Source organism: Pelecanus crispus, chromosome 1 (genome assembly GCF_030463565.1).
Source record: "Pelecanus crispus isolate bPelCri1 chromosome 1, bPelCri1.pri, whole genome shotgun sequence".
In the NCBI taxonomy this organism is placed as follows: domain Eukaryota; kingdom Metazoa; phylum Chordata; class Aves; order Pelecaniformes; family Pelecanidae; genus Pelecanus; species Pelecanus crispus.
The window spans coordinates 91,781,013-91,791,968 of record NC_134643.1 but is presented as its reverse complement, the minus strand read 5'-3'; the positions used below and the strand labels follow the sequence as shown (position 1 = coordinate 91,791,968).

At 47.9% G+C, this 10,956-nt stretch overlaps 1 protein-coding gene across 1 annotated transcript; it reads right to left on the bottom strand.

Annotated features, from left to right (window-relative positions):
* Positions 1–1,226: 1,226 nt before the first annotated feature.
* LOC104030634 (solute carrier family 25 member 36-like) lies at positions 1,227–9,405 on the bottom strand. Its single transcript, XM_075726856.1, has 7 exons — positions 9,365–9,405; positions 3,689–3,865; positions 3,142–3,219; positions 2,721–2,821; positions 2,011–2,077; positions 1,526–1,809; positions 1,227–1,426 (listed from the first exon to the last, which is right to left on the bottom strand). The coding sequence occupies exons 1-7, from the start codon at positions 9,403–9,405 to the stop codon at positions 1,227–1,229; spliced, it is 948 nt and encodes a 315-aa protein (XP_075582971.1).
* Positions 9,406–10,956: the final 1,551 nt, after the last annotated feature.

The following is a 10,956-nucleotide window of genomic DNA, read 5'->3' as shown; positions in this document are numbered from 1 at the left end:
TTGTCCAGAGCATGTATTTACTGAAATTACTGCCTTATCTTGGGGAAGGGTTACATTTTTTAGTGAATGTGTTGGAACAAGAAAACACATCACCCCTGACTGTACACCCACCTTTCTGAGAATCCAAATTCTCTTTGTAAACACAAATGTAGCCTTCCCCAGGACACAGGCCTAGGAACCCAGAGATGAACAGAAGGCATCCCAGCCTGTCACAGGCAAGTGTAACGAAGCGAACTGAATTCTTGATTACAGAAAAAAATAAGGCTCTTCCCATACACTTGGTGTACCATCAACAGAAACAGGCCAAATCCTCAGCTTCATCCATCGTTTCACCTAATCCACTTTCTTTACCAGCATAAAGAGTATTTTTCACACCAGGGGTTTCAGCTTGTAGCAGAACAGCCCCAGCACTTCTGAGGGAAGGAGGTGTCCTCCTCTTTCTGTTGGGAATGGAGGGGATGGAAACACAATAGATACTGGCAAAGCATAGCTATTAGCCCAGTAGCATGAGTTGTTAGGGTAGTGCTTCATAGCAGGTTGTACTTCTTCCCTTGATCTACTTGGTCTGATTATTCAGATCCTGCTAGCCAGAAAGAGGCTGTCAGCTGCCTGACACGACTTGGGGCAATGGCTGCAACATGTTAAGGACCCAAGAGGAGATTCTGCAATAGGACATTTGCTGCCAGCCAAGGTTGAGAAATCCTCCTTAGGGGCAGGAATGTGGCACAGTAGGTGAGAGTGGAAGAGCCCCTGAGGGCATGAAAGGTCTCAGCACAAGATCTTTGCTTGCTGCAGCTCTCTCAGATGTCTCAGCTCTAGCCCATCTTCACATCCAACTGTGCCCACAGATGTTACTGGCTCCAAAAGAAGTGAACATGCTGAGACTGGCTAAGATACTCTTATGCTTTCTCCTTTGTCTCCTTCCCAGTTAAGTTCCATGCCCTTGTTTTATAGAGGGAGCTTACAGCAGGCACTGTCAAACCAGTGCCCTGACATCTTCAAGCACTGGAATAATTCAAGTCTCCAGAAAGAAGAAAGGCTACACTGTGCATATCAGAGCCAAAAACTTTGCACAAAATAGTCTTACGTCCTGAGAATGCTATGCCTGACCCAGTTCTGATATGCCATGGAAAGCACCACCTCCCGGAGCATGGAAAAAGACCAAGTCTCAGGACCATGAGGTCCCTGTATCTCTACAGCAGCCTCAGCCAGGTGCTACAGTGTGCTTACAAGGTGGAAGAGGCCAAATGTACAATGAGTTCATAGGTAGCCATCACGATAGCTGTGTTTGGGATCTGGCGGATCAAGTGAGCCAGAAGCCCTCGGTATAAAGCCAAGGGTCCCTCTTCATGGACCACCAGCTGCAGAGTCTGTATAAAGGAACGGTATCGTGTCCCTTCTTCTCGCAATCGTGTCCGAATGACCTCTGGACAGACAAAAAGGGAAGTGATATTAGCAGATTGATCCTACAGGCATGGCATCTGCCATTGAGGGGGACAGAAGCAAGGAGAGTGGACCCACTCACCATGTGGATATGCAATGCACGAGGCACATGTTTTGGAGACAGCAGCAGCTCCCATTAGTCCAAAGAAATCATGGCTGTTTGGTGAAAGTGTGAGCGGTGGGGAAAGGGAATGATGGCTGTTTCTCAGCTGCTGTTTCAGTGCTTCATAGATGACAAAGTGTATGATGGTCTCTGACACTCCAGCATAGGAGGCAGTGATACCACGGTAAAATCCACGAAGGCCTTCAGTGCGGTACACATGCATGGCACACTGGAGAGCATTGCTGGCCACCTCCCCCTTCACCCTGTAAAGAGGAGGGAGGGTTACAACGGCATACTGCTCCACTAACCTAAAATGCTGTTGTGAACACAACTGTATGACTCTTCCCCAGCATGCCTTGAAGACCTATGTTCTGATGGCAAGTCACGGATCCCTACCCAACCCCACCCCCAAACCAACCAGTCCTGATTTGACAGAGTGGCTCTGCATTGCTAGCCTGCCTTACCTGGCTTCCAGCTGCATCCTGGTTTTCACTAACCAGATAGGGTTGGTGAGTGTGGCAGAGGTAATGCCTGGAGAACAGAAGAGGAAGACAGCCATGAGCACCAGGATCACGCTAACAGTTTGTGAGGAGGTGCTAATCTATCAGCTCTCTGAATTCTGCTTGGCAAGCTGCAGGCATTTTCAATTTGAGAATGACCTTGAGCTGCCGTGGGAGAAGAGACATTTAGGACAGACTATCTGATTCTCCTCCTCCCCCATTCCAGCCTTTGTCTGGTGGTAATTAGCTCCTCTGCCTCCAACATAACCCTACTACAGGCCCTGGTGTTACAAAGAGGCAGGAAACAATGGGCTAAACTTCCATAAGAGTGGAAGATTTCGTTAGAGAACTGGAATATATAAAGAGAAATGATTCTGTAGGTGGTCTAAATTACACACTGCCTTCTCCCTCTCAGAGCTGAATGGAGCTCTTTTCCTGATAGCAGCTCAAGGGGTAAAGACTAGATCCTTGACTTGAAGAGATGAACCTAAGAAGAATGAAGAGCGAGAAAACATTTTGGTTACCCAAGGAACTCACTGCTCCAGGTGTGGAGGGAGAAAACTTCAGATGGGAGAGCAGGACTGATGGGAGCAGCAATGGGGAAGGAATGAAACCTGTTTACACTTGCAGACAGAAGGACCCCTTGGCTCTGATTTGAGACAGAAGAGGCTCACCTGCACAGGCTGCTGATAGCATGTGTACTTTCTTGGACTCCGGTACAAGGACAGCATTGAGCCTCTCCTTAACACCAGAATAGGCAGCAAAATATATAGCCCTGGTTGGAAAGAAATACAGAAGAGGTTACAGCTCCCCTATGAGGAGCAGAGACAGCACTCATATGGGGTCTCACTCCAACTTTTCTTACTCCCAGCACAGGTTTGTCTAATGTGACATCAGATACCATTTATACTAAGCCCTCAGCAATCACCTTGTCTTAAAACTATGATCAGAAGGTCCAGAAAATGTCTGTGTGAAGGGGTCCTGTGGCACGATAAGCACAAGGCCCAGACTGCTTTCAGAAAGTGGAGCAATAGCTGTCACGGAGGTCCTTTAAAAAGTGTACAGCATGAGCTGTCCTCAGGGAGCAGTACTCACCGGGAAGGAGCAACCCCAACAAGGTTTGGACCCAGACCTCGGAACAGGGATCGCATGCCTTCCTTCTCAAGGATGGCCCTACAGAAGGAAATGAACAAAGAAATCAGCAGAATAACTAAGCTGGGGGTTCTCCTGTTCCTCCTCCTCCTCCTTCGTTCTTCAGTACTTCTTGTAGCATCCTCTCCTCAACTCCCATGTTATCCTTTTTTTGCCCTACTCTCATTTTCTCTCCAACCACTTCTCCTCTCTCCATCAGTCATTTCTTCCTATTCTTGCTGACACCATCACTCTGGGTCTGATCAAACTGCTAGCTGAAAAATTTCTCACAGTCCCAAAAGCTGCCTTGCAGACTCACAGTTCAAAGCACAGATCAGCTGTGAGAAGTAGATGTACCTGTGCTCTGATGAAACTTCCTACCCCATTTGCGGTTTCCAGAGCCTCAGCTCAAATTCTACTTCCATCTCCCTGCCCCCGCCGCCTCTCTCCACCTGATGGCCAAACCTTCACCTCCTTGGTGCTAACATGCATGCTGCCTTACCCTACTCACCTCAGCAACTTGAGCACTCCAGGAGATGGTGGGGTGGGGTTCAGCAGCCTCACACTCATCCCTGGCAGCTGTATCTCTGAGAGGCACAGAGGCCGCAGTGTCAGTTGGGATGACTGTAGACGTGTCTTCACCACTTCCAGGGGACAGGTCAGGATGGCTCCAGCTGTGCCACCACATCTAGGGCATAACAAGGGCATAAGAGCACATGTAAGAATGACCCCTGTGCGGGAACAGGACAATAATTCTGACCCTGCTCATCCACAACCTCTCCCCTCTAGGAGAGGAGGTTAGGTCCCACAGCCTGCGTCACACATGACCTCCTCCTCTGACATTGATTAACGTAATAATGGCTTAGCTTGGGACATCTCCTGGCAGCCTCACTCTGAAACCTCACTCAGTATTTGAGACAAACAGACCCAAGTCCACAGGGACTCAGCATTCCCTCAGCTCAAAGCTGCTGATCTTTGCATTCAGAATTTCCCAGAGCAAACATTTCTGCTGCCCAACCTCGCTGCAATGCCTTCTACTGAGATCACCAGGCACTGTGCCTCACACCTCCCACAGCAGCATTGGCTCAGAGACGGGCAGCACAAAACTCTCACGCCCCTCAGCCTGCCTGTATCTTCAACCCATAATCCATTCGGACCCGCATTTGCAAGGCCCTGTAAGCAAGATCTGTATTTTCTGCCAACAGCCAGGCTCACCCCCAGCCTGACTTGCTTAATGAAAGAGGACCCTGACCTTCAGCAGACAGAAGCTATTTTTGGAACTCATGAACCATCACCATCAATCAGTCTAGCTACACTGCGGTAACGCTGAAAGGACATGTATTCCCTTTTTCCCTTTCTGCCACCCAGGGACAAGTCAGAAGCAGAGAACCGATACGTTCGGTTCTCAGCTTCCACCCCTTCAGATCCTTTGACTGACAACTCTGTTCTTCTAGACAATGCTCAGTACCTGACAGACTGTTTTGAGATGAATTTGCATAGAACAGCCATGCAAGAGGCTTTGATGAACAGACAGATGTTTGTATCTGCTACAGCCAAACTCACTTTGTTTCACAAGAGATGGAGGCTTAAAAAAAGGTCACTCTGCTCCAAAGAAAGAAAAAACAACCAAAGAACTACAAGATATCAGGGGAGAATCAAGTATATCAACGGATTTACATATGATGTACAGGACAGCAAATGGCTAGAGTTCTGAAGAATTATTTTGAAAAAGCCTATACAGCTCAGTGCACACACACATTGCTCTCATAGCCTTTGCTCCTAGGGCTTCATTTATTACTGCCTGCAGGTCAGGGGAAAAAGAAAAAAAAGAGAGGCCTGGATGCCTATTGCAATGAAGTCCAAGAGTTGAAGATCTGGCAGCCAGAAAGTTATGCAGCTAATGATGCCAGCAACTAGCAGCTAGTTATGCTACTCCATTACACTCATGCTGCTTTGTCTAGCGCTTTGCAAATCTACACAGTGGTGATGACTTGCAAAGCAGCCAATCAGCAGCAATTTTCCTCAGGAGATACGGTGAGTGGTGGGAGTCTGGGATCAGGTGGAACATGACCAAAGAACTTAGCTGAGGCTCAGAAGACAACACAAAGCAAAAGCAGTAAACGTCCTGGCTCAGGTTCTCTGGATGAACAAGCTGATCAAGCACGGACACCAAGACAGCCTACGTAGCAATCCAGGAGTCGCACGAGGCGGGGCTTCCTTTTACAAAAGCCATGTTGATTTTTCCCATGTAGACCATATTCATTCAGGGGTCCAACAGTCCTGTTCTTTACCATAGTTTCTACTAATTTGCCTGATACAGGCTCCAGGCTTACAGGCCTGTTGTTTTCTTGACCAGAAGTGTAGTTTCCATTTCAGGAGAAGATTGAGTACAGCTGTGACAGATCAAGATGTCTAAGAAGTCTGAATAGAGCAGTTTCAACTTCTTACCTAAAAGCTGAGCAAACACTACAACAGAACAACACTTACAGAAGCAATTGCTTGGTATCCTTAAGAGTCTTCTCTCTAACAGTGCATATGGAGGTGCAACTTTATGTAACATTTTCACAGTATCTCATTTCTTCAAGAAGTCCCTACCTGAGCATGGTCAGGATATGAACTTGAACCCACGCCTCTAGCATATATATAAGTTTCCTGAGTTCAAGTTCCTCAAGCTACTGATACGTACAGATAATAGAGAAGAATTTTAAAAGCAATAATAAGAGTTAAAGAAATTGTTACTCCTTAGCATGGTGGTCATTTACTCAGCAGTAAGAGAGTCTGAGGTAAAGGGAGACCTCTGAGCCACTATGGCTCAATGGCTAGACTAAGGAGAGGATTTTTCAGGAAGAAAAGAACACTCACTAAACAAACCTAAGGAAATAAGGTGTACCAGTTGTTCAAAACTAGATGAAGTCTCAACTATGATGTCTTATCAAGCACTGCATGATGATACAGCTGCTCACAATGTATGAAAGCCATAGGTCTCCAAAATCATTCTCTTTCAGGAGAAATGGAAAATTATGTACTCTCATCACAAAGAGATGAACTATTTTTCAGTCCAATACTAATGAAGGCAAAATTGAACAAAATCTAGTCAGAACAAACATTTTAAAATCAGCAGGTACAAAAAAAATCCATGACCATGGATATTAAAAATAGCTGATTGAGGAGACTTCATACCTACAGATTTAAATGCTTAAGAAATGTTAGGGGACTGGGGAAATACACTCGCCTAGAAGACTTCTAATGTCTACCAGGACTAAAAAAAGAATTGTATTTGTAATAATTTATGCTGCTAAGGTTATACGGTTATATGACCTGAGATTCAGGCCAGAAGAGAATTACAGTATCAGATCACTGTAGACTTAAAAGACACTTTGTACTAATCAGTGTTGGTGGGGGAGGCTATATTGTTTGGGGTTTTTTTAATGGAACTTATCAAACAAAAGCTGGATTGACGAAAACAACTACAAAGACATACTGCAGTTTTGCAAAAACTGAGCTTGATAACTCACAAAAACACACTTAGAGCCTTAGCACTCCATCTACAGCATAGATGCTAAATGTATCAGGCAACAAAATCAGGCAACAAAATCTCAAAAAGAAGAAAAAAAAATCTGCCCCACTCTTTCCCTGCCCTGAAACCAGCTGTCAGTAAAGAATCCAACAGCAGTGGTCCAGCAAGAGTCTAGGAAAATCACTTCTAGACTAGACCTAACAATTTTCAGTTTTTCCACCAACAAATAGGAGGTAACATTTTACTCTTGATAAAATCCATGGGTGACAAAGATTGTCACAGTACTGAGCAAAGCTGCAACAACTGGCAAATAACAAAAAACCACATGGAACTGAGTAGTCACCAAGGGTCCTTACGCTGGGCTTAAACAGACTGGTTTAACAAAACCAAAACCCTTAAGTCATTACTCTAGAAGCAGGAACAAAAGCAATTCTTGCAAAATATGATGAAGAGCAGCAGTTGACAACCAGTACAACATGTACTCCCAGAGCAAAGCAGTGGCAAAATTGCTAATTAAAGAAGGCAGGTAATTTTACCTTAGAAAAAAGTAGTTGCCTCTAGATCTTGCTTTCACATTTTAAAAGGAAATCTGGAAAGTTTGAGGTGGCAGAAAAAGAGGATTAGTTGAGAGAAATAAAAAATCACTATTAACATTTTTTTCAATGACCTGAAAAGGGCATGGGAACATGCACAGAGGTGACAACATTTACTGGTAGTTCACATTTTAGCCCTTACTCAGGCTAGCCAAAAATTGAGATGGCTTGAAGATCTTCATTTAAGAACAGCAATGCTAGGTCAGACAAATCTGCAGTTAAACCACGATTCTGCCTAGGGGACAGACAAATAAAGATCACCTATGGAAGAGTAGGAGAAATACTCATCTCCCAAACACTCTCGCAGCTTCCTGCAATTTTTGGCTCAGCGATTTCCTCAGCCAGAAATGTTGCATTGCATTTAACAGCCTTCAACACATTCTTTTTCACTAGTCTTTTGAAAATGCTTTCTGGACACATAAAAAGCTTCTACCCTCTAATAGCCTGTGGCCAGGAGTCCCACAGTTTAACTACACACTGTGTTGAGACCTATATTCTTGCATTAGTTTTGAACAAACTTCTCAAGTTTCATTCGATGGTCCCCAGTTCTCGTACTAGAAGATAAAGTGAACAACTGTTCCTTCATCAGTGAGATCTGTTTCATTAGGTAAAACGACATTAACTATATGCTGTAGCAGTAACCTGAACTTCTTATTCATCTCTTATTCATCTTATTAATCTCTTGTGTTTTAATTAATTGTAATTCAAGGATTATTGCTCAGTGGGTGAAGACAGGATACAGACTGACAAAGCCCCCACTAGCAATGCTCCTGTCACTAGCCAAACTCTCACAGTTTTTCAGGAACCGAAGTGGAAAACAAGGAAGAGGGAAAGCTTAAGAAAGCTAAGAAATATGAAAAAATACATTAAGAAAGGCTAAGATGCAGTGACTATATAGTTCAAAGGACAAATTAATAAAAGAGAATAACATGTACAAAATAACACTGGGAACAGAGAGGGCAAGTACATATAAGCAAAGATCGACATAGCACAACAACTGCATTAGCTGCAGAAAACTGGAAATTTACTAATTAAGAGCAATTAAATGATGTGCTTTATTGCACATGCTATATTGTGGACCTCACTGTCACACAGACTCCAACAGGCTGGTGGAATTTGGAAAGGGATTAGGTAGCCATCTAGGCAAGGGAGTTGTGCAGTTACTCAGCAAAGTCCGGAGGACCACAATACCTTCTGCTTTAGGACATCATAAACTTGAAGCTCATTGTTTTGAGACTTAAATGATAAATATTTCTTAAGGAGAGGAAGGGTGAAATGCCATGCGAGAAGCGACTGGCTCGAGGGCACACTGCGAATTCAGAGGCACTGCTGGGATCCACGCTCCAAACACCTGACTGGCCAGCATCAGCCACACTATTTAAAGCCAGAGAAGACATGCAGGAATCTCAGCCACGCGATGATGGAGGGTTGGCTGCCCTCCTAAAGACAAGGATGCTCCACCATTTGCTCCGCCGAAGGGGCCTTGCGGTGCCTCTCATTCCCCCGATCCGCACCCCGCTTCCTTTGCCCCCACGATCTCCAGTAAGCTCAGGCTGGATGAAACGCCAGGCGAAAGCCCCCATGACTCACGGGGAGGCTCCCCTTCTTCCCAAACTGCAGAGCCATACGTCCACCCCGGCACTGAGCGGCTGCGCCACACCAATGCACCCACATTTGAACCTGGCACGGCAATGAAAGCGCGGGTGAGGGTTATGGGGCACAGGCAGCCCCTGGCGTGGGGCAAGGCAGGGTCTCCTCTCCCCCGGCTCCTCTCAGCTGCCGCTGGACGTGCGGCCCCACAGTCCCCGCGCAAGGTACGGCCGCGACCCGAGGCCCGCCCGTGGGCCTCCCCCCTCAGGGGCGGGCAGGCCGCCGGGAGGCCGCGGCGAGGACGAGCCGGCGCGGCGGCCGAGAAGGAGAGGCCCCGGCCTGGCAGCAGGCGAGAGCAGAGGACGGGCCCAGAGCTCCCCGCGGCCCGGGCCGAGCCGGGGGAGCAGGACGGGCCGCGGGCCCCCCCGGCCGCGTGTCCCGGGACAGAGGCCGGCAGGCCCCGGCCGCCCCGCCCGGCGCCACTCACCCTCCGGCGAGCAGGTGCAGCAGGGTGCTGTGCTGCGGCATGGCCCGGCGCTCTGCGGCGCCGCCCGCGCCCCCCGCCGCCGCCGCCGCCGCCCCGCCGGCCACCGCCCGCCGCCCCGCGCATTGGCTCCCGGCCGGCCGGAGGAGGAGGCGCCCGGGCGGCCGCGGGGCCGGGCCCGCCGGCGGCGGCAGCGGTAGGGGCGGGCCGGGGCGGAGGGCTGCGTGGGGAGGAGACCCCGCGGAGCTGCCGCTGCTGAGCCCCTGCCCGTGGGGGCCGGGGCCCGGGCCCGGCGCCCCAGCCTGGGCCGCCTCGGGGACGGTGCCCCCCGCCCCTGCCTTCTCTGGGCTGAACCTAGGCCTCGCTCCTGCCGGGGTGGGCTCCCTGCTTTTGTGCTCTCCTTTCCCTCCGTGCAGATTTTAGGGAGCTAATTCACACAGCTCCTTTTGCCCAGCCACGCAAGGCTCTTGCACTAAAAAACGCAAAAAGCAATCAAAGAAGCCTTGTCTTTGTTTCGCAAGTGGGGGAACCGAGGCAGAGAGGGCAAAATAATTGCTTTGAGGCCAGACTACAGGGAAGTGATGGGTCCAGGAGCAGAGCCTAGTCGTTCCTGACTCTCATCCTCGCTCAGTGGGGCCACAGACGCTTCCTCAGATGTTTGGCTTTGTATGAAAACAGGCCAATGTGTTTCAGACAAAAAAACCTTAGAACAAATTAGACCCATGATTTTGAAGTTCGAAGAATCACTATGTCAAAGATGGGGAATATTTAGGGCCAAAATATCCTCTGTTGCTTTTGCAAAAGCAAAGTTTCAGATGACGTCAGAGTTCACAGAATATCATCTTCCTTGGAAAAAAGCAGAACGTACATCAACACCATGCTGTTGCCAAAAACGCATGCATCGTATCGGTTTGTATGGCTAGAAGAATAGCCTGTAGGTCAGATGAAATAAGCTGTCAGATCAACTCTGTACTCATGTGACTTCAGTGCTCAGCACCAAGTGACACAGGACTGAGTGTCCAGTTTGGGTACCACACTGCTACAAAACAAGCAAATGTGGGGAGTTGTCCTGGATTTAGCTGGGATAGAGTTAGTTTTCTTCCTAGTAGCTGGCATAGTGCTGTGTTTTGCATTTAGTATGAGAATAATGCTGTTAACACACTGACGTTTTAGCGTTTGCTAAGTAGTGTTTATACTAGTCAAGGACTTTTTAGCTTCCCATGCTCTGCCAGGTGCACAAGAAGCTGCGAGGGAGCACGGCCAGAACAGCTGACCCAAACTGGCCAAAGGGGTGTTCCATACCATATGATGTCATGCTCAGGATAGAAACTGGGAGGGGGTTGGCCGGGGGGCAGCGATCGCTGCTTGGGGACTGGTCAGGCATATGCCAGTGGGTGGTGAGCAATTGTATTGTGCATCACTTGTTTTGTATATTCTTTTATCATTATTACTATTACTTTCTCTTCCTCTGCTGTCCTATTAAACTGCCTTTATTGCAACCCACGGGTTTTACTTCTTTTTCCTGATTCTCTCCTGATTCTCTCCCCTACTCCATGGGGGGCCAGGGGAGGGTGAGCGAGCGGCTGTGTGGTGCT